At 52.5% G+C, this 26,594-nt stretch overlaps 4 protein-coding genes across 4 annotated transcripts; 1 reads left to right on the top strand and 3 right to left on the bottom strand.

Moving 5' to 3' along the window:
* Nucleotides 1-4,833: 4,833 nt before the first annotated feature.
* Nucleotides 4,834-5,523, bottom strand: N0V96_006876 (uncharacterized protein; the record flags this gene model as incomplete). The annotated part of the gene is made up of 1 exon (XM_065757853.1): nucleotides 4,834-5,523. The coding sequence occupies one exon, from the start codon at nucleotides 5,521-5,523 to the stop codon at nucleotides 4,834-4,836; it is 690 nt and encodes a 229-aa protein (XP_065613376.1).
* Nucleotides 5,524-8,422: 2,899 nt separating this feature from the next.
* On the bottom strand, nucleotides 8,423-9,317 carry N0V96_006877 (uncharacterized protein; the record flags this gene model as incomplete). The annotated part of the gene is made up of 2 exons (XM_065757854.1): nucleotides 8,423-9,224; nucleotides 9,277-9,317. The coding sequence occupies 2 exons, from the start codon at nucleotides 9,315-9,317 to the stop codon at nucleotides 8,423-8,425; spliced, it is 843 nt and encodes a 280-aa protein (XP_065613377.1).
* Nucleotides 9,318-13,368: 4,051 nt separating this feature from the next.
* Nucleotides 13,369-14,503, top strand: PPH3 (phosphoprotein phosphatase PP4 catalytic subunit; the record flags this gene model as incomplete). Its single annotated transcript, XM_053192347.2, has 2 exons — nucleotides 13,369-13,423; nucleotides 13,491-14,503. 2 exons carry the CDS (start codon nucleotides 13,369-13,371, stop codon nucleotides 14,501-14,503), a joined length of 1,068 nt encoding a protein of 355 aa, XP_053050111.2.
* Nucleotides 14,504-14,913: 410 nt separating this feature from the next.
* On the bottom strand, nucleotides 14,914-15,897 carry N0V96_006879 (uncharacterized protein; the record flags this gene model as incomplete). Its single annotated transcript, XM_053192348.2, has 1 exon — nucleotides 14,914-15,897. One exon carries the CDS (start codon nucleotides 15,895-15,897, stop codon nucleotides 14,914-14,916), a length of 984 nt encoding a protein of 327 aa, XP_053050112.2.
* Nucleotides 15,898-26,594: the final 10,697 nt, after the last annotated feature.

Genomic DNA, 26,594 nt, shown 5'->3' on the forward strand with positions numbered 1-26,594 from the left:
ACACAAACCACACCGTCCCATCCATCTCACGCGCGCAACTGATGGGACGATGGATTACCTACACAAGAGCACCTGAACTTGACATGCATAAGCCCCTACAGCACTGAGCGACCAAGACTCCAAGAGAACCACTGACATACAGCATATCCCGACCACCATCGTTTGGGGTCCTAGCCTTGCCTTGGAAACCTCTACTAGCGCCAGAAACCAGAGACCAACCGCTGGTAGTTTGCATAACACCCTCCGCGTCACTGCATAAACCCGCTCCCTGTTTGGCCCATCGACAATGCGCCATACGTCAGATCATCCCCTATTTCCCGCCCCGAGACTCCTAACACCTCGAGCTCGGACGGTCAGACTATGGACGAGCCTACGCACAGCCTTCCTCCAGAGACAGCTTTCCCCACAACGCAATTCTGCTGCCTTGCTCCTGCGAATGCAAGAAATTCCTACCATCAGTGCATTCGTGTCGCCGTGGCAGTGGACATGGCCGTCGACCACGGCCGTATTGCGGATTGTCGTGTGTCAGAATAGTACGCTCTGTTCATCCCGGAGCTCCTGCGCTACGAGACAATTGATTCCCTGCCTCCCCACGTCACTCATCAGTCGCTCAGGGTCCAAAGTCGCCCATCTTCTCGCCTATGGCTCGGTTGCGTCTATGTATGAGAGCTAAAGCCTTGCAGTACGGAGTATCTTGGAGCTCCGTTCTCTTTGTTTGGAAATATCCGCCACTATGATGCAAATCGGCATATGGATCTTGGCATTAAGCGACGTTGGCCGCGAACGCCTCGCAGCTCAAAGTCTCGACCAGACGTCTGCTTGTTTCCGGGTGGGGTTATCAAGTATCCAGGGCCCAGATCTTTCAAGGGTCGAAAAATGGCGATGCCGTAGTCGTTCACTCCCGGCTCCCATAACTCCGGGTCGATCTTAATCTCACCGGCGTATGTCGTCCATGGAGTACTAGCAAAATTCGCGGTTCCCAGGAGCCTTCCCCCAATTGACCAAGTTTCTCCCATGGCTTTACAACCCACGACTAACATGACGTTAGGATGGGTGGAATCGTTGCGGTTGGGTCTGGATTCGCGGGAGATGCCCTGAACCGCCGCATATGACCTTAACCCAACCTTCGTGCCTTCATCGCAGCACTCTTACCTGAGCCAGTGGCTTAACATAGGCGTAATGGCTTCGGTCAACAGACGCCCGACAGAGGCTTTGTCGCCGCAAGCGGCACAAGCGGGATGCCACGCAGCCACGAGGGAGCTCTTAGTGGGTCATTAGGCGCGGCCATATCCATCAGAGCGCCTGACGGACTCGCTGGCAATGCTAAATGGCCTGCCAAATGGCCGTCCCACGGGACGTCGTCCGAGCGCGTAACCAAACCTCAACGAGGTCTGCCAAGTCTTCCTTCGTCCGCTCGTCATCAAACTCTAGAGCAGCCAGCGAAGAAGTCTCTGCCCGTGAGGGACGCAATACTTCCGCAGGCACCGGTACGAGATCGGTTTCTCAGCACCTACGAAGTCGGTCGACGCACCAAAGATCCGCATCTAAAGTCTGTCATGCATGCACCCCGATAATCACCTGCAAGTTATGGTTCCCCTCGGCCCCATGCAAAGCGTGCTTCTCCCGAAAATTTAGAGCTTTCCCCCGCCTCTTACCTGCAGCTCCGTTCGTGCGGGCTGCCAGAGGTAGTCCAATCACGTCCGCCTCGATCCACCCCGACCGGTCGGCCACGAAATGAGGTTTCCGGCCCGGGGCCGGCTCACGGGCTCTGCGTGTCCCCCGCGTGCGTGCGGCAGCACACTTCAGCTGACTCTATCACAACGCCAAAGCCAAAATTTGCAGGACAAGCGGAAAATTTGGAGACGAAGTCCTGGGAGGTTGGCTAACACACGTTTGTCGTGTGAGCCCCTTGGTAGGCTTCGACAAGCCGCACATGTAATGGGTGCATATGCTTACTGCAAGTCTGACCTGACGAGGCTTTTTTCTTTTCAGCTCCCAAAGCTGAGAGCCTAACCTAAGTAACCATCGCAATTCCAGCAAATCTCACTACTCAGGGATCTCAGACCTGCGCTGCGCCATCCCGTCGCAAGATGTCAGCCTCACAAATGCGCCCACGAAATTTCGTTTCTGGCCCAACAGGAATGATTCCTGGCCACCTCCCCTGACTTGGGAGACCTGCCACAAATGGCGACATCGCATCAGCAGGTTCCAAAGAAGATCCCCCTTCTGAGCTGTTCTGGGCCAAATTACTTTCTTTTTCTTTTTTGTCTCTTTCGGATTTCGTATGCTCGTCTCCGCAACGAGACTTGCCAAGATGCCAATGCATTTCGTATTCCGGCGGGAGGGGGGAGGTAACCGACTCCAAGAACGCCGAGCATCGGGAACCCTCCCCCTCCTACGGAGGATACCCGCCTTGTCTCGCAACACCCCCTTCGGTCCGGTTCTCCTAAGCAGGCATGCGGGCAACGGGTCTTGATTCCTTTATTTCCCCCGTCCTTCCTCTCTCTGAGAGAATTCGTATGTTTCCACAAAAAAAAAAGTCTTTGTATACCCGAAGATCGACAGTCGCAAGGGAACTGTCAATGGAGGGGCGGGGGAATTGATCTTCGGACTCCCCGCCAAGACTTCCCGTGTTTAGGTGGGCATTCTTTTCTTCTTTATGGAGTACTCTCTCTTTTTTTTTCTTTGGTTCCCGTTTCTCTCCACATATGCAGGTCGGCCAGCTCCGGCTCGCAGTCTCTCCCTGAGTCCCTCGTGCAGGTTTCCACTTGGGAGGAGAGAGGGGGAGATATTAGTGGTCGGAGCTGCGCAATTCTGGAGAATGGGTGCGTGTATGTGTTTCCATTTGTCGGAGATATGTGTGTGCGTGCTTTGTGGGATTGTGGAACGAAATCAGATCATGGGTACATGATTTACAACGGGTAGAGGTTTGTGCGTGTGTATGTGTGTACGGAGATCAACACGTGCTCTTTGGTGACAACTGTGTACGTGAAAATATGATTATAGCAACACCATTACGATAAGGCAGATTCTTAGCGGTGACGGAACACATTTCTCCTTGGGGCCTGGTTTGCCGATTTGCTATCTTGGATCAACGCGATAGAACTGCCACCACTGCTGTCGCGTTGGTATTCAAGTGGTGTCGGTAGCGGCACACGTGCTGTGCAAATAGTGAGCGACCTCAAGGAATAAAGATGATATGTGTAGCTTCAAACATCATTGATGTACGATATCTGACGTCGTGTTTCAAGTTGAAAGCCAAGTGCTTCATGCGATTACGAAGATGGAATGAGTCGATGATACTGGCGGAATGTAGTAGTAGCTCTCGATGGGTGGCACTTTATGCTTTCTATAATTTAGGTGCTTATGTATTTGATATAGATTGAGTGTTATCTGCTGAATATGTCTGGGGATGTCGACATCTTAACGGCGATACTGAATGGGACGTTGGCCTCGTAAACCCACAGGGCAGGGTTGATTAATGAAATTTGGACTGTGGTGTGGCTGTATGTTTAACGTCCCTGCCTCTCGTCTTTGGGATACGTTTTAACTAGGGATCTAAACCTCAAGGAATGCTGTATATTTACGACTCCCCATTGTTGTACAATGTTTGTCGATGAGCAGCCACTTACTCAATAGAGTGAATAGCCAGTATGTGCTTTTTTGGGTGTCTGGAATGGCTTGCCTACAGTAGAATGAATCGATTTGTTGAGACAGTGCCGACGAAGTCATTGGGCAGTACACTTGTTGAGAATCGGTACGGGGGGGTTCTATCGTCGGTATGATGATACTTCTCGACGAGATGGTGTTACATTTTGGTAAAGAACCCGTGTTCTAGCTGTAGATGGCGAACGGATAATGTTAGCCTACTTTGGAAGAGTTTTGGGGACTAGCACAAGCAACGAAAGAGGGCTGCTAAATTCCATCTCTAGTGGGGATTCTGTATCCGGCTTAAATCAGGGAGCATTGGGTTCTGTAGACCTTCTGAATGACCTTGATTTAATTCCTTCTGAGGTCCGCGTCATGAGGTGATATCTGCATTTATTGTTGCACTTGAGATGGTTAGGCAGAAGCTCTGATATCATACATGAGTGAGGGGGGTCATTTCGAGGGGGTTGGCAGTCAGTCGACGATGTATCAAGATCATGAAGAAGAAAATCAGTTGGTAATACACGTTTTTTGGTGGGAGATTTAGGGCAGAGCTGCGCGTTTGGTGGGAGATATGGCACTAAGGAGGACGAAACATACCGTTCATGTTGAATGTAATGTAGGATCCAGGCAGAGGCTTTTCCTGGCTAAATTGACCGCCGGTCTCGATGGTTGAGAAAACGGATGGGAAATGACCAGAGATTCTTGACTAGACTGGTAAGAGCACCTGCTTGGTCTTTGCGACGACTTTGGGGCGTCCGTGTAATAGAAGCTACTTGTGAGCAGTCGTGCTCTCGAGGCTCATTGACCTTCGGTACTTGGGTATACAAAGTACAGCACGTACTGGTGACCATGAAGAGGCCTGTCAGTTGCTCAAATATCGAATACAAGCCTCGAGTCTCAACCGCGTCGTGTTCCGATACCTCTCACTGGACCTCGTAACGTTGGACTCAAGTCAAGAGACTTGAAGTGGATTGATCGGAGGAACTCCATTAAATTTTCAATGCCCTCTTCACTCAGCCCGCGGGCTCAACCGAAAGTTGTACACAGAGAAATCCTTGTTCTTGATGAAGATTCGTAATTTGTCACGGTACCTATATCCATACATGCCATCTTGGTTCTAGTACCTGTATCGACCAGTCCCCTCCAAGTTTGTAGAATCAAGGAAACTTCATGCGCCAGTCATTAAGAGAGAGAGAAAAAAAGCATATTGAAACACCATATCCCAAATGTGGCGTTCGTAGCCCATTTCGTGAATGCATTACATCGTCCATTCCTTAAGGACAGACGTAGAGTGCTTATTTGCCAACAACAACGACTGCGAAAGGAATCTCTGATTAGCATCCACAAATTCCGTAGTTCATATGTCACATCAAACTTACCAGAAGACTGCTGGACGACCTGGTTAATCTGCCCAACTAAGCCCTGGTCAATGAACTGGCCCAAGTTCACCTGCCCAACCCCGCCGATGAGCCCCAAGTTGAGCCCGCCGAGGTTCAGCTGCGCCAGGTTGACGTTGCCAAACACCCCCTGCTGCTGGATCGCCAGCACGGTGGACAGCTGCTGCAGCTGCAGCAGGGCGTTGAGGTCAAAGTTTTGCGCGGCGAAGAGGTTCTGGAAGGCGGCGAGGTTGAGGTTGTTGACCTGGCCCAGCTGGCCGAGACCCTGGAGGTTGAGGTTGTTGAGGGCGAGGAGGTAGTTTAGGTCGAGGTTGCGGAAGCCTTGAAGGTTGTTGAGGTTTGCGAGGTCGATGTTGTTCTTGTTGTTATTGTTGTTGTTATTACCGTTGCCCTGGCGGGGTTCCAGGGTATCGGCGACGGGTGCCGCGGCCGCGAAGGCGGTGAGGGTGGAGAGAATGATGGTTGAGAAACGCATTTTGGGCTTGGTGGATTGGGGGTTTATTAAAAATGTATTATGTATGAAGAGAGCACAGCTCTTGATGTTCCTGTAAAGAGTGGTTTGTTTTTGTAAGCGACCTGAAAGGAGTGAAGATAACAACGAGCACAGCTGGCTATTCGTTAGTATGGCATCCTTTTTTATCTGGTCTTGATACAGGACTCACCTCTGAAGAGAATGAATGAAGGGAATGAGTGAGATCGGAATGGATGAAAAGACTTTGGTACGTGTGGATGGAGAAGAAAGAAGAATGTCTACTGCTCGCGGCGGGACGGGTGGCTTATATGTCGACGAGAGCAGAAGCCAAGATACTTGGAGCCAAGAGTGCTATACGTCGACGTCTGAACTCTTCAGCAAGGCATAAGGCGTTTGGGCCATTGCCAAGTGCGAATTAAGGTACGATTTGCGCTCGGAAGAGTCGTGAACGAGTGATCCGATGCGTATCAGAGTCTCGATATCGTTGGTACGGAATAATGTTGGATCAAGCGGGTTGACAGGGGGGCACATTGAGACTAGGAGCCATGGCGGGACGTGAATAGTATGGAGTAGCGGACGTTTCTTCGGATGACGGAAGCGATGCCACCCTTGGCATGATCTTACGACTTCTCTCGTGATGGCTAGTGATTTCAGCCAACACGAGCCAGTGACCATGAAAGCGACATTATCGTACACGCCCGTTCAGGTATTCTTTGGGGGTCTTTTATTTCCGTAAACGATCTCTGTAGATAAGCGTTACTGTTTAAAAAAACAGATAGACTGAGCAAGAATGTGTAGCTGTAGGAACTTTGGCCATGACGAAGTCGAGTGATCAAAGTCAACGGCAAGGAAACGAATCAAGGCAAGGTCATTGAGGTTTCCGTATGCCAAGCAACGCAAGGCAGTGCTCAAATAACCTTACTTGGCGGGTCCTGCGGCTACTCGGCCGACGGCAATGGTAACACGGAAATTTTCGTCCCAGCCATCGCCAAGCCGGTACATGGACCTTCCAGCGAATTTTCTTCCCGCGGATTTTGAGAGAGAGAAGGCAAGCAGGGGGGGACGGAAACTGGAACAGACTATGAGATGTACATACAGAACCGAGCCAAAATCTGTTTCGTTGGGTCTGATGATGAGAAGCAGCGATGAAAAGGGAGCGCTGGTTTGATCTGAGGTTTTGTGAGGGTGGTGTTGGGAATGTGCGGCGATAATGCGAGAGAGAGAGAGAGACTGGGCAAAAACAAGGGGTGGTGGTGTGGTGGCAGTCAGACAGACACTTGCGAGTTGGGACGACGCTGCGATGACAGTTGTGTCATCCGAAAAGACTTGCGTAAGCTGCGATGGCCTATACTTCTTGGCCGGGTGATGGGAGGTCCGATGGGTCATCCTAAGGCTGGGCCCGCTGGGGTCTCTGACAGCTCAAGACGGGATGAATGAAGTTGGGCTCGTCGCACTCGCGTCAGGATTTTCGGCTCTGCCTTAGGAGACTGCCGAGCCGGCTCGCCGGCGATGCGTTGGGTCAGGGTGACATTGATCAACGGATTAGGGATGAAAGCATTGTATTCCCTTTCATTCTTCGGAATGAGATGAGTGGTCGATACACAATTTCAAGAGAGGAACCCGACGAGAGGATGACCGTTGACGTCGGAGCGGCTCAACTAAGGTTTAGTGGCTGTTTAAACTCGTGTCAGTGGGGTCCATCCGCCTTCCTCGGACCTCTCTACGGTCCCTGCAACGATTTCAGAGGTTTCAATTGGTCAGCTCTGCCCCCGCAATTCTCCTCTTCCAGCAAGTCAGAACCTCTAGCGTCAGTGACAAGCGGTCCGGGCGCAAAGTGCAACACCGCCCTTTTCCTGCTGTCAAGCTGTCGTAACCTCATCGGAACCCCCCTGTTCGGCTCACCAACCCCGAACCCCTCCAAGTGTCTCAGGCATTTGTCGATGAGGCATCTTCCCTCCAAGGCATTGACGAAAACCAGCGCGGGACAGGGCTGCAGATGTCACGCCCCCGGTATTCTTCTTCTTCTTTTCTTTTAACGTCTCTTTCCCCGCAATCCGGATGCTCTGCGCTTCCGGGAAGAGGAGGGTTGGATTTGCGTTTGACCAGTCCATCTCGGTACCACACATGGCCGACGGCTTTTGATGCAGAAACTGAGGAAGGAAGCAAACGGACTTTGTATAGTCGTCATATTGACCTCTTGACGGGGAAATTGTTTTCTGAGTCCTTTACTACTTAGGTATCTAAATTGGACTTGGACATTGAAAGACTGAAACGAAAACGAACATTGTATGGCATGGCAAACATTGTGTTGAGTCAGAAGTAATCAGATTGATCAAAGTACAATTCACCGAGAATAAGCTTAAGTCAAGCTGCTGTCAACAAACCTGGCATTTCAACAGGGATATCCCACCTCAGACATGAACCCCTCGCGACATCAGCAAAGTTCTGAGACAGGGCACAACGAAAGAAAAGTGAAACTCAAAGGCTTTGGCAGGTGGATCATTGATGCTTTTTTCATAAAATACATTAAAGCACTTGCCAAATCCTAGTCTGATATGCAGAGCCGTTGAATAATGCACCATAACCCATTCCCATGTCATGTGGACCACCCATTCCCAAACCCCTTTGAGGAGATCCAAGTAGTGCTACCAGGGTCATACCAGTAATCACCTCAATCTCCAATAGAGACCGTCCACTAGGAACGTCAAACCCAGCCGGTCACGCGGCGCGGGTTCCCTCACACATCCGCAACGCACGAGACATCTAAACAAACACAGTGGCGCCCCCGGTGCTAAACACTGATTGATGATTGCTCCTTGCCCGGTGAAATTGTGTCAATTACATTTTGCAGTTACATCGCCTGTAGATCATATCCTTCCCCCTGAACTTCTGCAACAATTGCTCACTGGATCTTGACAACCTGGACGCCGCCAAGCTGGACGCCACCGAGGACGAGACCCTGCTGCATGAGAGCGACGACCTGGACCTGGTTGACAAGGCCGACGGCGTTGAGCTGGGCGAGCTGCTGAAGCTGGGCGAGCATCACGAGCTGCTGCTGCGCCTGGAGCTGGGCGAGGGCCTGGACGTTGACCACGTTTTGCAGGTTCATGGCGGCGAGGAGGAGCTGGATGTTCTGGAGCAAGAGGGCGTTATTGTTGTTGTTGTTATTGTTGTTGTTGCGGTTGTTTCCATTGTTGCGGTTGTTGCCATTGTTGTTGTTGCCCTTGTTATCCCCCTTGTTGTCATTGTTGTTGTTGTTGCCCTTCTGGTAGTCTCCCATAGCCTTCTCAGCCTGCTTAGCAGCCTCCTTGGCGGCCTCCTTCTGCTTGTCCTCGGCCTGCTTAGCCGCATCCTCCTGTGCCTTCTTCGCAGCGTCCTCTGCAGCCTTCTTGGCGGCCTCCTCCTGTGCCTTCTTCGCAGCCTCAGCGGCGGCGTCGGCACCCTCGGCAGGGGGGCGGCGGCAGGGGGGCAGCCTCAGCTGGAGGAGCGGCGGCGGCGCCCTCGCCAGCCTTGGCGGCGTCTTCGGCCGCCTTCTTGGCAGCTTCCTCTTCGGCCTTCTTCTTTGCCTCCTCGGCGGCGGCGTCCGCGGGGGCAGCGGCAGGCGGTGCAGCAGCGGGAGCCTCGGCGGCGGGGGCAGCAGGGGCAGCGGGAGCAGCAGCAGGTGCCGCAACAGGAGCAGCAGCTGCGGGTGCTGCGGCTGGGGCCTGGGCGACGGCCTGGCGGGTGTCCAGCTGCTTGGGGATGCTCAGACCCGACACCAGGCCGGTAGCAATGAGAAGGATCATGGAGGACTTCATTTTGGAATGACTGTCGTGAAGTGAAAACGGTATAAACTGGATATTCTAGTCAGCGTTGTTGCTCCTAGCCAGCCTTAGATGGCAGGACGACTTACAATTGGGGTATCAAGGAATGACAGAGAAGCTGAGAATGAATGGAAATAGAGCACAGCTCTTGAAGAATAGAATTGAAAGGTTTGAAGTAGAAAAAAAGACACTGTCCTGAGAGAAGGGATGAAGAACAAAACATACTCTGGTTCGGGGGAACGAAGTCTATTTAACTTCACATCTTCCCGGACTGTCATTAAGCATAAGTCGTCGTGTGGACCAGGTCCCGGTGTTGGGCTGGCGCCCCTTCCCCCAGCCCAGAGCCTCTGCTGATCAGATGGCATCTATCAGGGCTCATGAGACAGATGCCATCCGGGATTTTCGGGTTGCGTAACATGCCAACGGTCTGCCAGGCTGGTGGCGTCTTGCAAGTTGCCTCTCCAAGGTGCGAAGCAGGATGCAAGTCCCCACCCTCAAAAGACCGGCATACGATGGGTGTGCTGAATCCGGTCTCAGTCGTGCCCCGGTAGAAAAACAGATGGCACCCGTCACCCCAACTCTCAGAGTCTAAACCGCGCTGCTGAATGCTCCCCTAAGGCTCCAGGCGTTCTTCGTGATTCGTCCTCCCGGCTGTTTCGACTGATCAGAGCCGTTCTTGGCGCTTTGGAGATCAGACCGCAAGCCGCCCCTGTGGTACACCTCCGCCCCGCATACATGCCTGAAGAAGACGCAACCTTGTCATTCTTAACCCCGAAGAGAGGCTGTGAGCCTTGTGAGGGTATATGCGTCGTCGTTCGTATGTGTGTGTGGTTTTACGGGAACAATAATGACTAAAAAGTTGGCCAGCGTCCCTCTACGCCAAGGCGTCCATCAGGGGCTCCCTGCGTCAGATATTGTTAGCGGGTGTTAAGGTTGCGGGCCGGAGGCAGGGGCGTGACCTAGCAGCACGGATCACTTGCCTGAGTCTCTTCCGACGTCTCATCCCCCACGATCGCCCGGTCATGGACGGAACACCAGAAAGCCGTGGGAAAAAAAAAAAAAAAGGTAGAGATTTCAGCATTGCTACTTTACGCCCTGGCAACGTAGGCAGTCATTGGCTTCACTGTTGAGGCGAGGCGAGGCGAATCCTGTGTATAATTTTCCGGAAGATCATACGTAATAAGCTCACGGCAGTTCTTACACCAAATTCAGGGGTATGATGAGAACGTTACTGCGAAACGGAACATGAGAAAGAGACGAGCGGCGATCTTGACCATCTTCAGCGAGGATGACTCGGAGAAAATAGCAATCTGAAGACTTTCACAATCCGGAAGCGACTGGCTGGAGCACTTAAAAATCGAAATCTCGAGCCAGGCACTCATCTTTCTTCACAATACACTCGTCTGTTCTCACCAAGTGCAACCCGCTTGGCCCGTCCCCAGCCGTTTTCTTGGTCGAAGCTCGCAAGGATTAAGAGGATGCAACTCTGCAAGGGCGGTCTGCACCTAGGTTTCAGGCGCAGTAAATTCCAAAATAACCTTGTTTTTAGGGATGACAGCTTATTTAGACTTGGCAAGCCCCGACCAACAGCCCCCTAGTATTGGTATTATAGGTATATCATGGTGTGCGTGACTTTCAACATCACAAACTACTTTGGCCACTGAACATCGTGCACGATGGATTGCTTATCGAGTCCGTGACTTGAAGTTGAATCGTCATTTGGCTCCCCGGATAGGGTCCAAAGTACCTCTGTGTCTGAGGTCCTCTGCCACCATCTGTCTCGACGTAGCCCAAGAGAGTGTATGCGGCATACTGGTCGCCGATTGGCGTCCATTGGCGTTATTGAAAGTGCGGCAGCAGATGTTGCAACCTGAGTTCGAGAACCCAAGACTGTCAACTGAACGCTTGAGATATCGTCGAACACGCCACTTGAGTCAACAACTTCGGCATCTGTGGGAAGGCTGGGGCCACTTGAGCAAGAACTCTTGAGATCCTGCGGTATTCTAGAGGATTCAGAATTTTGATTACCGTTGCTTCCTAATTAGGGTCCTTGTTGCTAAACTCTTCGCGGCGCATCAACCACCTTCAGTGAATCATCCTATGTATGAATATTCATCCTAGCTTTACGGAATATACCACAAGAGCGAGCCCATATAGACCCCCTCAATTCCATTCCTGTCACCAGCCAGTAGGCGCCCTCTAGGTCGGGGGTCAGGTCAAACTGGCTGGGTGGTGGCGTGGTCTAAGGTCAACAATCAAAACGCCAACCAGCCTACTCGACGACAGGCTTAGCGAGTACCCGAGTTCGAATCCCAGCATGAGCACCCAGAGACGTAGCCCCCAATTCAGCACCGGGGGGGTGAACTCTTTTTTTTTTTCTGGCCCAAGCGAGTGTCCTCAACGCATCTCTTCTTAATTCGGCAGAGTGATTGCTTGCTGAGTGATTGTATGCTCGTCACGTTGTCCATCTCCTGCGTGGTACTTCGTCTATCGTCATCACACATCCAATGTCGCTGGGACCACAATTGTTGATCGTAAATGGTATCTTTGAGTTGTACATATGTTCATCTGCCGTCGTCACCTTCCCACTCTGCTATCTTCTGCTTTGCTCGGCCCGTGGAATCCCAACCACTCGCCCAAGATGCCACCAGGTTTCGGTACTGGGCACTCCCTCCTCAATCGCTCCTCTCGTGCTCGTATCGTTTCCTCGTCGCCCATTTGATTGAAGCTGACGACTCCGTCGTTGATCTCGGGGGCTGCCTCGCGACGGCGGCGCCTCCGACGGCGGCCGTCCTCGCCCACCACTATCTCTCCATCGGCGTATGTGACTCTAGGCGCCGGACACGGTAACAGATGCGGCATGCCTACTACAAAGAAGCTTGCGACGACCGTGGTTGCAAAGAGTGACGAGGTCATGCGCGACCTCGGGTGGAGGGGGTGTGGTGGCATGATCGCGGCTTTTTTTTTTTTTTTTGGTGTTCGGAAAAAGGAGGCTTTGAACTTCTGCGTGCCATTGGACATTAGCGACGTTATAGATCATTGAAATGACCCAATTGATCGAAAAGACTCACCTATGACAGCACCATGCTCGCGCGACGGGGCGACAAATCCGAATGTAGTCCCCTAAATGAAGGCTTGAGGTTCACAGTGACGATGGCCAACGGATGATTTTCCTGCAAACCTGCAGTGAAGCTTAATGACCCGAACTGATATGCAGGCCTTCTGATTGGATTCCGGCGGCCCGGAGTGGGCCCACCCTGGGCGACGTGACATGCTAGGTAGCCAGCGATTGCAGGTCGCGAGCCTGAGGATCTAATCTTCGGTTACCGCAATAACCAAAGACCCGAGATGGAGCCTGAACAAATCCCCGGGCCGGGATGCACTCCAACGAGAACTCCACAGAGACGCATTGACCACATATCCACTTTTTGCAGATCCCGGCGCGATTGGAAGTTCGAATTGGGGGTTGGCAGGCGACCGGCGACCGCTAGAGGGCAACCATGCACCTCTTTGAACTTTACTGACGCCATCCCATCCTCGAAGCCTTGATCGCCCCTACGCAAGTGCTCAATCCGCATTCTTACGACGACGTAAGGTAGCTGCCGTCGATCGCGCCGACTCGAATATCCCACGCGACATGCTATAAAGTAGAAGGAGTACCCGCCATCCTTTCCATTTCGATATCGCGAGTCCTCGGCCTCGGGCGCCGCGACCCAGACCAGGGAACCCCTCCTCAAATTTCACAATGAGTGACCTCGACAAGTGAGTATACCCACGATCGCGAACTGGGTTTTCTGCGACCGAGAGGCGCTGACGCTTAGCATAGAGCTATTGCGCAACTGCGCGCATGTCGACCGATACCCGAAGCGCAAGTCCGAGAGCTATGCCACAAGGCGCGCGAGCTGCTCATTGAGGAAGGAAATGTTGTCACGGTCACAGCCCCCGTCACGGTACTATGAAGACTCCTACGCTATGATGTGCAGGGGAGTAGACGCTGATATTGGACTAGATATGCGGTGACATTCACGGCCAGTTCCACGACCTCATGGAGCTCTTCCGAGTAGGCGGTGATGTTCCCGATACCAACTACCTCTTCATGGGTATGCCCTCATGATCTTTCACTTGCCTGGAGCATCTTTCGGATGTGCTGACGCTTCCTTTGTATAGGTGATTTTGTCGACCGCGGCTTCTACTCCCTCGAATCGTTCCTCCTTCTTCTCTGCCTCAAAGTCCGCTACCCCGATCGCATGACCCTCATCAGGGGCAACCACGAATCCCGCCAAATCACTACCGTCTACGGCTTCTACGACGAGTGCCTGAGGAAATACGGCTCTGCCAACGTTTGGCGGTACTGCTGCGACGTATTCGACTACCTCGCTCTCGGCGCCATTGTTCTCGGCGCATCACACACATTCAACTCAACCCCGGGACAGGAACCCATCAACGAAGACGTCGAGATCGAGGTCTGCGATCAGAACGGCTCAACAATGAGCCGCTTCCCCCGACAGAGACGGCCACAACGGCAACCCACGAATAGCCCCAATGGTGCCCCCTCCTCCGGCGGCGACAAAACAGGCCCGCCAGGCAGCGGCGCATCAGGAAGCTCGTCAGGTTCCATAGGCAACCCCGCCGGAGCGATTCTCTGCGTTCACGGGGGTCTATCCCCGCTGATAGACAGCGTGGATAAGATCCGGCTATTGGACAGAAAGCAGGAAGTCCCTCACGAGGGCGCCATGTGCGATCTGCTCTGGTCCGATCCGGACGAGATCGACGGCTGGGGCCTGTCGCCGCGCGGCGCGGGCTTCCTCTTCGGCGCCGATATCGTCCGCGACTTCAACCACAAGAACGACCTGTCGCTCATTGCGCGCGCCCATCAGCTGGTCATGGAAGGGTTTAAGGAAATGTTCGACGCCAGCATCGTGACGGTGTGGTCGGCGCCGAATTACTGCTACCGCTGTGGCAACGTGGCGGCCATCCTCGAGCTGGCCGAGGACGATTCGGGTACGGGCGTGTTTGCGCGCAGCAACGGTGACAGGGGACGCAGCGACGGCAATATTCGGGGCACCGATGACCAGGTGCTCCTCCCCGGGCCCGCGAGGAGGTACCGCGTGTTCCAAGCCGCGCCGCAGGATTCTAGGGGCATGCCTGCGAAGAAGCCTGTGGCGGACTACTTTTTGTAAAGGGTAAGGTAGTTCGGTTATGGACTCAACTCTCCCAGGGGAGGCAAGAGATCTTCCCGGTATAATGATGATACCAAAGCGTTTTTATTGTTTCAAAACGGCACAAAATATTTAAAAGTGAAAATAGCGAAAAAAGACACAACGGAATGGTTTGCGCTACTGGGTAAAATTTACGTGTTTTCCCCCTGATCGTGTATGTACAGGGGTCGATGAACGGTCACTGGAGTTAAGAAGGCTCGGCGCGAGCAATGCATTCTCTTTTAATATTCGTTGAACAGGCCAAACCAAACGCTTCTGTGATATCTATCTCAGCCAACGTCCCTGACGCGACGCACATCGTCTCTGGTGTATACATCTTCCCCCTCTTTCCGAGCCCTTTATAAGCCGCAAACTTAGCTTGCGACTCGTCTTCACACGTAATAGACCTCCTGGCCATGTTCCTGAACCTCGCCCAAATACGGCACCATCATCGCCCTCTCCCCAAACTCGAGTTCCCCCTCGACGCGCTTCTTCATCTCCACGATCCAGTCGGCAAATATCTCCGCACCCTCTGCCCCAAACGCAAAAATCTTGTCATTCAGCTCATTGCAGGTCCGCAGTTGGCGGTGCAGAACCTGCGTCTCCCGCACTAGCTGCTGTCTACGCTCCGTTCTGGCCTCCTTCCCCTTCAGCCCCCTGAGATGTCGAATGTACCCCTTCCGAATCGCCGTCTCCTCTTTCCGGATCGCCAGGAGCTTTTCGTCGATGATTTTCTTTGAAATGGCAATGGATGGGATTTTGCGGAGGACGGCCTGTATCTCTTTGAATTGCTTTGTGTGGTATTCGCGCATGAGGGGGTCCGTGGAGGTGATTGCGTGCGGCGCGTCTCCGACGAGCTGGATGAGTTCTTCAATGGCGTCGCGGAAGTGGAGGGCCCTCACGTCCTCTTTTCCGGTGCCGAATAAGGTTCTTGGGTTGAGAGCTTCTGCGAAAATGTAGCACTCTACTGCTGGCCGCGGTAAGTCCTCTGTGCTCGGTACAGCTGTCGTCGGTTCGGCATCTCTGCTTTTCTTTGACTTAGTCCGTCTTCTCCGAAAGGGGTGGAGGAAGCTTATGAACCTCTTGATACGCCCTGGACTACCGCCCTGTCCTCCCCGAAGCTCAGAGCGAGATTTCTTAATTGTCGTCGGGGGCAAGTCGTTGTCCGCAGACCTCTTCCTGCTGCGTTTCTCTCCCCCTTCCCCTTGGTCCCCTGCTTTAGTTGCAGCTCCCATCTCCACCTCCATCTTCGACCCGCCCTCGCCCTTACTCTCCGTCTCAAACTTGAGATCACTCGTCCACTTTTCCACGTTAGCCGGCTCGATTCTCTCTTCCTGCTCGCCCCGCTGTTTGTGAAGGCATACCGCACCGCTCATTTCCCCCGATCTCCGGCCGCTCAGGGGTTCACGCTCTTCTTTCACTTCCACGAAGAGATCTACCAGCGCTGGAGGCGAGAGTTTGTTACTTGCGGTGGGCCACAGCTTGACTCTTCTCGGGTAGGAATGACTTACACTAGTCTGATCACGACGACGGACGCTCCCTCCTTGATTCGTTCCCCTCGGTCCAGTTGGCTCATTATCTTTTCTTCCACTTTCAGCTGGCACTTGAAGAAGGCGTGGGCGTGAGGACTTGGTAGGTTTACGCCAGTTTCTGGTGATCCGAGGAGGGAACCCTTTGATCTCACGGGTCTGAGACTTTTGCTTCTCAGGGGCATTGGACTGGTCCATTGCGTCCAGCGTCGGCGTAGTATCAGAAAGTCGTCTAGATGAGGGGAGTTGATTGAATTGTAGTTTTATTTTTGGCGGTCTGGGAGGTCTTGGTAAAGGAGACGGCGGTTTTTGGTGTTCCCCTTCGTCTTCCTCCTGCTGTTGCTGTTGCTGTTGATTATTCGATTGTTGCGGCAACCGTGGGTTAGACATTGGCGTCGATAGGAACGCTTTTCCCATCTCTCCCGCAACCTCCAGAAGCTGCGTCTTGATCAGTAGAGTCTGCTGCACAAGCATGCGATGTATGGTATCATATGCGCCCCCGATATTCTCTGTCTGAAGACTTGACAGAATGCTGCTGGCGGCCTCGGCTTCGATAGCCAGACGCTGGAGAACTTCCAACGTGTCGTAGCTGTTACCCCCATTACGCCCTTTGATTTCCGCAAGGCATCTCTCAAACTCGATTCGCTGTGATGTAGCCAATATTGCTACCAAATCCACCCTCTCTTGACTATAGTGTTCTGACATTGAAGCTTCAAATGATCTAGAATTTTGGTAAGAATGTAAAAAGGGGCAGGATGTGGATGAAGTTTCGTCGAGTAGGCACACAGAATTGACTTTGTTGGAGGGAAAATGAAAACAAGAGAATTGAGTGGTAACCGTGGGCATTAGATTCATTAAAGACAATTCTTATCAACTCCTCCATCTTGTGTCCCGTGAGCCCTTTTCTGGGAGCATTCGACCTCCACGGCTGGCGAAAAGCTGGCTCAACGGGTGCCGGTATGCCCCGTATCCAGCTGCTCCATGCGCATGCTTCATACAAAGAACGTTGCAACAGGGATGAAGAGTCTTGGTCTTGATCCCTAGAGAACACAACGTTTTCAGCACTTACCAAAGGCCAGGAGCTTCCGTTACCTTTGTGCTTCATTTGCTTCCCATTAGCCTCCGTGACATGGGTAGGGAACAATAAGACTGATTTCCTTTGACCAACCTCGTCTGTGCTTGATTGTGTACAGCGGCCAAACCCATGTACGACTCCAAAGAAGGAGTGGCAAGGCACCGCGAGCTGCCATTCAAGTTCTCCGTTCAAGAATAGTTTCCCGGCCAAATTGTTCGGCTGAATATTCCTTCGGATTTCCAATGGGGCTCAGCCCTTGTGGCTGACTTCATCACAACCATTCTCCATTGTAGTTTTTGATTTCGTCTGCGGCATGGAAAGCCTTGTTTCGAAGGGTCTAAAACTGCGTCGAGGTTCACAAAGAAAAACGCTCGAATCCGCTTCAGTTGTGTCGGGTATTGTATTGCGATCTGACAAAGGGGTCTGATGAAGACCAGGAATGATCTTCTGGGTGTCTATACTGGGGTTTGCGATCTTCCATAGCAGGATCCCCTTCGGCGACGGGGACGTGTCTGATATGACTAGTAGAAGCTGCGATGAACGCCGGCTGGGGATGAAAAGTCTGGAACGAAGTGTACGGCACGGATGGCGGTCCGCCGCATGTTGGGGGCAGCATGCCTGCTGAAGGATTAATGCCCGGAAATGGCGGGTGATATTCGAGCGCCTGATTCGCCCCGAATCCCTGAACATTTGATGAAATACCATGGGTTGACTGATTTTGGTGGGTGTTTGCCCAGTCGACCGTCAGTGTGCTATGGTGATGGCCTGCGTAATCTCGGTTTTTCATGTCGCCGGCGCGAGCATAGACCTGCTGAGAGCCAAAGTCTGTCGGTGAAACAACCGCCGAACCATGGATTTGATGGACAGATTCCGATGGAGAACCATATTCTTCGACAGGCGAGTCTGGCGTAGGACCGTATGAAAGGGTTCGGTCCGGGCTTGTGTTCCTGCTTGTTGGTAGAATCGGCATCTGAATATCGAGGCATGATGGTCGCCGTGGAACCAAAAGACCCTCCAACGTTTCTGTCGCTTTCTCAGGGATCAAGTTGCCGCTTGAGTTTGGAACATGCAGGCCGCGATGACTTGGAGAACCGAGTTTGCCGGTTTGAATGTACTGTTCAACGACTTCGTCTCCATAGCCTACATGTTGAAGGAGTTGCCGAAGCTTGTGGTTCTCATCTGCAACTCGGCGTGCCGCTTGCTGTACTTCAGCAGAAGCTTCGACTCCTTGGAGTTGGCATTGCCGAAGACGTTGCTCGATCTCTTGAACGTATTCTTTCTTCCGAGCCCTCGACCGGCGCTGGTTATCCCGGATACGGTTCCTCTCCTTTTCCTGTGTGGAAGGGGTTGGTAAGTTGTCCATCCGCTGGGGGAGAATGTTGCCCTGTAGAGCTCCACGCCGAGCTCTTTTGGAACCAAAAGGTCACTAACCGCTTCCATTGGCTATTGTGCGGGTAGACGACGAAAAGGACGCACTTTCGAAATATGGGGAACTGTGCCTTCCGAGTGATCGATGGTGATCGTGGATCGCGGAACAGGAGTTGGAATTTCTCTTCTAGGAGCATACGACGAAAGGTTAATCATATGTCTTAGGAGGTTGGGCATCTATCATATGCAAAAGACTGTGGGGGTTTAGAGCCTTAGCTGATGCTGGTTTCATCAGAAAGACTTGAGGGGATGTGAACAAGAGCATCAGCTGGCGAGGCCGCACCAAGGGCTTCTAGGCCTGGCATGTTGCTGCAGTAAAAGAAAGCGCAACGGGCCGACAAATCACAGACAGCCTGAAAATATTTGAAAGACGGGTGGAGGATGACTTTCCTTGGCCGAGACTGGTCCGACAGAGGGGAAGAGCAAGGATTGCGAGGTCTCCTGCTGAGGTGGTAGGGGTATCGTCCAGGAAGAGGCCAGACCGGACCCCAAGCCACTAGGCATAATGAGGAGGCAACACAGCTGACCAAACGGGTACTCCGATTTACTTGACTGTCGTGAGATCTTGCTTGTCTCTGCGCAGCCAATCGACGTACATGCAGAACCCAGGTTTAAGCGTTGTTCCGACCAAGAGGAATCTGAGCTACCAAGGATGATCAACACATTCCACCTGTGGGTTTGATTAGCTGTAAAAGCTTGGACGATTGCTTTCTGGTCAACTGAGCTCTTGCGGCTCAAGACTACCGAGGGAGAGACAAAACCGGAGTAAGCGAGCTCCCCATGCGAAAAGCCACCCGTGACCCCAAAAGTACGCGTCCGTCGGTGGACCCTGACCGACAGGCTCGACGGAAAATTGGGGGTTTGGACGCTAGAAAGCCATCAGAACAGAGGGTCTTGGTAATATGGACTCGATTCCTACGTGATCTCGGCCAGTGATATAGCCCCTGCGCCGTGCACGATGACTCCGTAAAAGCTCGCGCGTCTTATTCTTCGGCTGTCGCGGTACGTTGAAGGAAAGGGCTCCAAGATAGACTGGGATCATCACTTGAGGTACGGAGTTGGAAGTCGGAACTTTTGGTCGATGCTGGTCCCAGTGCAACGGTAGGAATACAGGTTCAAGTTGATCGTGGCTGCTGTAGCCGAAGGCAGCAATGGCCCTGGATGTCATGTTTGCTTTTCCTAGTCGGGCTGGAGCGTCATTCGCCCCCATGTGTGCCGGGTCTGGGGGCGAAGTCTGAGAGGGCAGGGTGGGATGTCTGACTTTCAACGGGGAACGAACGACAGATCCGGAATGCTCAACAGCCGCCTGAGAGGATAAGCTTGAATGGGGAAGAATCCAGTCGTGTCATTGGCGGCAAGCCACGGATCGTCAACCGTGATATCCTGAACACCCTATTTTCCCGGTTCTTGGGTTTAAGTGACGGTTCCCCTTCCGTCGACGGCACCATTCAAAGATAGATTCTGGCTGCTGCAAGACATCCGTTTGGGTGGGCCCTAGAGAGCGCAAAATAAAGTCGAGATTCGTAGCGGAGTTGCCATTGGGCCACATGCCAGATACTCGGAGGTCTCAAGGAGATGGTGTCTCTTTGACGGGGAGCAGAGTCGTCCAGAAGACGATTTGCATAGTTAACATTGTCCTGTAATGTTAGGCATACACGCACCACGAGAGATATGGACCCAGAAGTTGAATGAGCCTGTCCCTGTTCTATGGATTGCAAGTAGTCAGTAGATTGGTGGCAATTGACGAGGGAGATGATAGGTGGACATGAGGCAACGAATAGCACTGCGATGCGAATGCTTCTTTGCGCCTAGACATCAGTAATCATGAATATTTGCTGTGCCTGATCGACTGGAGGATTCAGGGCTTGTCGATTGGTGTCACGATGCAACGGTGATGGCCGGAAATGACGACAAGAATAGCTCCTTGGTAACTGTGGTGGGGTTTTGACTCGACCAACGAGGGCGAGCAGGACCTAGCGCGGGCAGAAATGCTACCTGTCAGGCTGTCGAAGTAGCAGTAGTAAAGTAGTAGTTTACCTTAGTTTGAGGCCCGTCACCCTGGATGTTGAACATGTCGGACAATGTTGAGAGAAGATGATGGACATGGAAATGGAAAGGCGCCAAGCCCTTGCCACAAGCGGCCTCCGGTATCTCAGGGTCCATCTTTTGTGTTAGACGTGATTCGTTAGAACTTGCTCAGCGGAGTTGAAGCCGGCAGGCAAGACTTGGCCATGAGGTGCTTGCTTACCTTACCTTAGGGTGCTTAGTTTTGCCCCATCCATCTGGCCGGTCCAACGCGTGGTGTCTTCTGCAGGTCTAGGTACTCCATAGATGGAGCGGTCGAGTTCGGGTTAGTCACGAAAGCGGATGGAGCACACGGTGAGACAGAGGCGCTCACGCCACAGCTTCAGCTGGGTACCGGGGTCCAAGAACCAACTGTGAAAAAGTCGAGATGTGATTTACTCACAGCGACAGCAGGCGGCTCGAGGTCGAGGGCAGGCACGCCGCACTACCTAGGCACTAGGTTAGGTAAGGTAATGGCAGGTAAAGATACCCTCCCCCATGCAGTCCACAAAGGCAAGAGACAAGGATCCTTACCCAAGGGCAGGTATCCGTACGGAGTATCCCGTATCCGCAAAATCTACCCGTACTTCTTCTGTATCTACCTTAGTTTCTACGCGTACTCTGCAGCGTACGACGTACCTTTACACCTGCTTTGCACCTTAGGGAGGTATTCGCCAACAACACACGGATAGGTCACCACCAGGTACCCCACCCCGCGCCCTACTCCGTACGGATACTCATCCCCACCTTTCCTACGATCACTCACAGCGTTACATTTCTGGGAAACAATGGAGGTGCTGGCAGGCTGGCAGCTGCTTGCTCACTGCTCAGTGCTTGCTTGCTTGGTTGATGCTTCCTGGTTCCTCAACCGGGGAGGAGAGGGGCGACGTCGGCGCTAAGGATCGTCCAACCGAGGAGTAAAGTGTCCGAAACTACGTCCGGACCCACTTGTTATTTCCAGAATCGTACCAACTTCCGGCCACCCAGAACATCACCAGCCCATCACAACACTCACATCACAAACATCTCCAGTTCTTTTCTTCTTTCACGCACATAAGCACTCTCAAACGGATTGGAACCGAACCCAGCAATATACATACAGTAGCAAGGGCTCTCCATCTTCAACATCGTTTTGACGACAAACGGACATAATCGGCTACGTAACGAAACGTCATTTCCACTCATTCGGATCGTCCACGGCCGTAACCTGTGGCACGTCAGGCATACTCCGTACGGGAATCTCCGTAATTGTGGCTAGTGGTTTCTAGAGATTCCTTTTTCACGTTGACTAAATTCGGTTACAGAATTCAGCATGCCGATTCATATTTTTCGCCCCCATTCCTCGTTTCTTACGGGCCATCCGTACTTCTAGGGTTGGGCTCTAGACTGTCGCCCACGGTCTCGCCCTTCTCCTCAGGCTCCTCCCTCTCCGCCCCGCCGGTACCTCGCTCCGAGGACTGGACCCTCGGTCAGCGGGCCCTGGCACACGTCGGATAAGACGTGCCCTGGATCTGTGGTGTCTGTGCACCCGCAACCTCTTGGCATTCTGACGGCCTCGCGGATGCGTTCCGTTGCTGCGAAGCTCATGCAGTAGCCCTGCTCTTGCTACCTTCGTTCCTCTCCGCCCATGCCGCCAACGCCTGATCGCTATTGTGGATGCCACATCCATGAGCCTGATGAAGACGACCGTTGAAACACACCTCCGGATCGTCACCCCGGCCCCCCATCGATCTCGAAAGATTTCGCAACCTGTCAGCATCGGAACCGATAAATCCATATGGGCGTCTACCTTACTTATACGAACTCACCGTCTCCGACCTACAGCGAGCACAAACAGGATTGGGTCATTGGACGATATGTGTATCAAAGCTCGTCATTGAGTCTTGACAGCATCGCCTGGTGTCAACGACGACCAGACCGGCTGCGACCTGTTCTAAGTGTCTAGCATGCAACGACATGTGATCCAAGAAAAGAAAATCTAAAGAGAATACATCTCGGCAGCAGTCTTTGCTAGGCAGCACGATTATCACGATTACGCGCCATCCGAGACGCTTTTCACTGCATGTTTTGCCCACCAGCCACTGGCCCATGGACGGCTATCGGAGCTCCTCCGTTGGTCCGTAGCCCACCGGAACTCCCTTCGGCTGTCGCTTCTCTAACCGGCGCATTTTTTCCTTCCTTCAAGGCTCTGAGTCGCTTCTACCAACGGGTCAGCCAACTTGTGATGGCTTTCTCCCACAACTTTTCTACCATCACCTTCTTAGAATCGACTTTCCTATGTAGTAGGATATCGGCGTCTTCCTGGCTTTCGGACACAAGGCACCTGCTTCCTGCTTGCTCGAACCGGCGCTTGCAAGCTCGGTACCGGACGTCGACTGGAACCCAGAGAGCAGCCTTGTAGTAGTTGTAACACAATTCCGGTATGCTACCTCCACTAGGTATCGAGTTCGGCGTAAAGGCTATGTTTTGGCTGAAGAGGTGTCGGGGTTGTACTTGATGCCCGCATTTACTGTTAACGAGCTCTTGTCGACAAAACCGGCAGCTCATATTATCCTGGAGCCACAACTCCAAACACTGCGCTCCCGCTACGTGCCTGCAGGGCAATATCGCGGGGACACTGCCTCATAGCTCCACGTTCAGGCCTCTCGCCTCTGCCTCACTACAGAGCGCCAGCTGACTATGATGACAAATTTGGCAGACAAGATCTCCCGGCTTGTCAATCAGGAAGGTGATTTTCGGGCTGGGGAAGAAGCATCTCCCCACATCACGAACTTCGGGCCGCTAAGGCCTCAACCAGCCGCTGACAAACGGAAGGAACGTATCCTTCAGCCAAGGACCCTCATTATTCCCACGTTTCTTACTACGCCTTGTCATGAGATATCGGCGCCGAACAGTCGCAAACCCCGGAATGCTGGCCATTATTCGCTGTGGCGACTTCTTTCCGTACTTCGATGCGTGCTATACTGAGCAAGACGTTTAAGCCGGTATCTGACGTGTTGACGGCTTGGACGGCAGGCATGTTTTCTGGCACTGGATCTCTCAATAAGTCCCTGAGGTCCGGCAACGCCTTTGAATGACCAAACCGCCGAGGATAGACGGTGGCATTGTTTGAATATTTCCACACTTTCATCCAAGTTCCTTGCTCAAAATCTCATAAAGAAGACAATACAACGAAATATCGCACAATCCTCTGTCTCGCAGAATAACGACACTGGAGGAACATAAAGGTAAGATAAGAATGAACACCGATCAGATACTTGGAGCAAGGAACTACACCTCATCCGTGCGTACCTAAAGACGAGCAAGTCCAGTGAGCGCTTACTGGGGGAGGGGGGGTTTCGGGATAGGGCTCAAAGAAATGAAAAGTCAATCTCCTGGTCACTGATGAAACAACTTCAAATGACCACAGCAAGCAACGCAGCTTGCTGTGGTGTGAGCTTGGGAGGAATCAAAACACCCGCCAGCAATATGGTCTACTTGAAGAGTTGCCCTGCTTTGAGCTATGGCGATTTTACCAAGTCATGAAACGGGTCGTTACCAACACCTACCCACATGACAGCCTCACTCGAGAAACAGTACGGAGGGTGGTGAGCCCGACCTCCGAACAGCATCGATGAGTGTGCCACGAAATCACTGGGGCTTGCTGCCGCCTCGCCACCTGAATTCAGGAGGGCTCAAAATTGGTCCATCGAGGTCCAGCCCAACCGCTGCGATGGATGTGAGTTTCGAAGGCTGATTGGTGGTATCTTGTGTTTGCCACCTGTTGCCCATCGGAGCCTCCCTTGAAATCAGTGCCAATGGTCGTGGCCATGAGCTTCGGTACCTTATCCAAGGTAACATGCTCCCGGCTGAACAAATCCCCGCAGGTGTTTGGGCTGTAGTCCTCGTCTGCGCACCCAAATATATCGGGACTTGAGAGAGGTGTACTGTCCACGCTGTGGAAGCAAAAGCAGCCATTGTGGTCCTACGTGTAGTCCTGCAAAGGGCTGACGAGAACCAAGCTCTCCCGCTCAATCATATGGCCTGGCCGCCGGGGTAACCTTGAAAATTTGAATCCCAGAATTCTCCCTCGCTTTTCGGGAGGGAGTCTTGTGACTAAAAGTGTGGTTAGCGTCCTGCGCATCCACAAAAGGCGTAGGATGTTGGTCATTGAATCTGTCGTCGACTTGGAGCTTTCGTAAGACTCAGATCAGATGTTGGGCCACAGTCAGCATACTTCCAGGACTCTGGACTCTGTCTCTTCCCCTCTTCGCATCGTGATCTAGATCTCGGTAGTGAACGCCAGTTTGATCTGACACGATAGCGTGCGATAGCCGAGACCTTTTATTTGTCGAGGTCTGGAAAGTCTCTCTATCCAGAACTGGCGTCGGCCGCCTCCCCCGCCTTTGCACATGTGCACTTACAGACGTTTAGGTATTACTGCTCTATTCAGACATACCTCTGAGACCGGCCCAGGGGTCCAGGATACACCAATTTTCAAGCCCAACAACTTCTAGACTTTGGGCTAGGGAGGGCAAAGCGGGCAGACCGCTTCCCAGACCACAGCCTTCATGCTAGGCACGAGGCGTTGTCAAGCACTCAAGCTGCAATCTGCACAAGAGAGGATGCTTCAGTCAGCTCACTATGAGAATGAAGGATCAAAATCAAGCCATATGCTTGTGACAAAGCAATGACTCCCCCTTAATGCCTCATCCTGCTACTGCATTAGTGATGTTGCACAGCGTTCGCGATGTTGTGCTGCAGCCTGTCCGTCCGGCCGGCCCCTTGACCGACTAAGATCGGCGAGAGTGCGTTGAGTGCTTTGAGTGCTGCCCCCATCCCGTTTCTTGATTCCCACAGGCTTCCATGTAGACGCGTCATTCGCCTGGTGCATGAGATGGAGAGGCTCTTGCCCAGACGGGCGTGATGTTGCAAAGAGCTGCAAAAGGTAGACTGGCTGGCTGGCGGGGCGGGAGTACCGCTGATGTTTGGGGGGCCGAAGCCTCGAGGCGGCGCCCCTTCTATTGCGAGCCTGTGTTTACAGCGTGGTCAGGTCCAGGAAAAGGCTAGTTTTCCTCAACCTTAACTAAGATTGAAGAATGGGAAAATAGTGATATGTGAGCATATTGTGCGTATCCGTACAAAGTGTGTAGCTTCACTTCTTGGACTAACGCAGACTAGGGCAAACATGAACGAAGGATAGATTTGCTATGGGGGCCTCTGAATTGTTCTAACCATTCCATGTATAAAGGATTCATGTGTTCTTGAAAGTTCGGAGAATATGTCGGTCTTGAGCGTAACAGTCCCGGCCGAAGGGGTGAAGAGGCTAAATCATGCCACGGGTATTATACTTGCCACTATTTTTCTCATCCCTAAGGTAGCGAGGCGCGCCGCGAAGATCTTGGGTCTTTAGGTTTTCTATCCGCGCATACAAAAGAATGGTTATAGGTCTTGAGCGAAATGAGACTCGAAACAAATTGACATTCTCTGCTTCAGCACACTCAAGCAGGTAAGTAGATGACACGGACCGAGGATCCCTGGACCCGCCCCTCCCATTCCTGGGGACGAGCGTTCCCAGCAATATCAGGCCACATCAAAATCCACAAAATGACAGTTCTTTGAGCTATAAAAACATAAAGTTCCAAAACGACCATCTAACAATATGACGTTGGAATGGGGCAGAGGCAGGTATCTCGGCCATTGGCACAGGGAGCACTATGTATGTGTGAACAGAACTTAGATTGCCTGCCTCTCTCCCCGCCCTTGACCATAAGCGAGATGCGCCACAGGTGGTACTAATTTATACATCATGTTGTTTATTTCCTTTTTCGCATCTTGTGATACAACATCTTTCCAGCAAAACTTGGTTGAGGTAAGTTTGCTTTCTTGTACGAGGCTGAAGATGGTATCATGTGTGTAGGTAAAGCCGGCTCCTCACAAAGAAATTTAAAGCACATGACTGGAATCAAAAAGATATAGACAGTCTCAATGGACCACT

The sequence above is a fragment of the Colletotrichum fioriniae genome, assembly GCF_027942845.1.
Source record: "Colletotrichum fioriniae strain IMI 355084 chromosome Unknown scaffold_8, whole genome shotgun sequence".
Lineage (NCBI taxonomy): Eukaryota > Fungi > Ascomycota > Sordariomycetes > Glomerellales > Glomerellaceae > Colletotrichum > Colletotrichum fioriniae.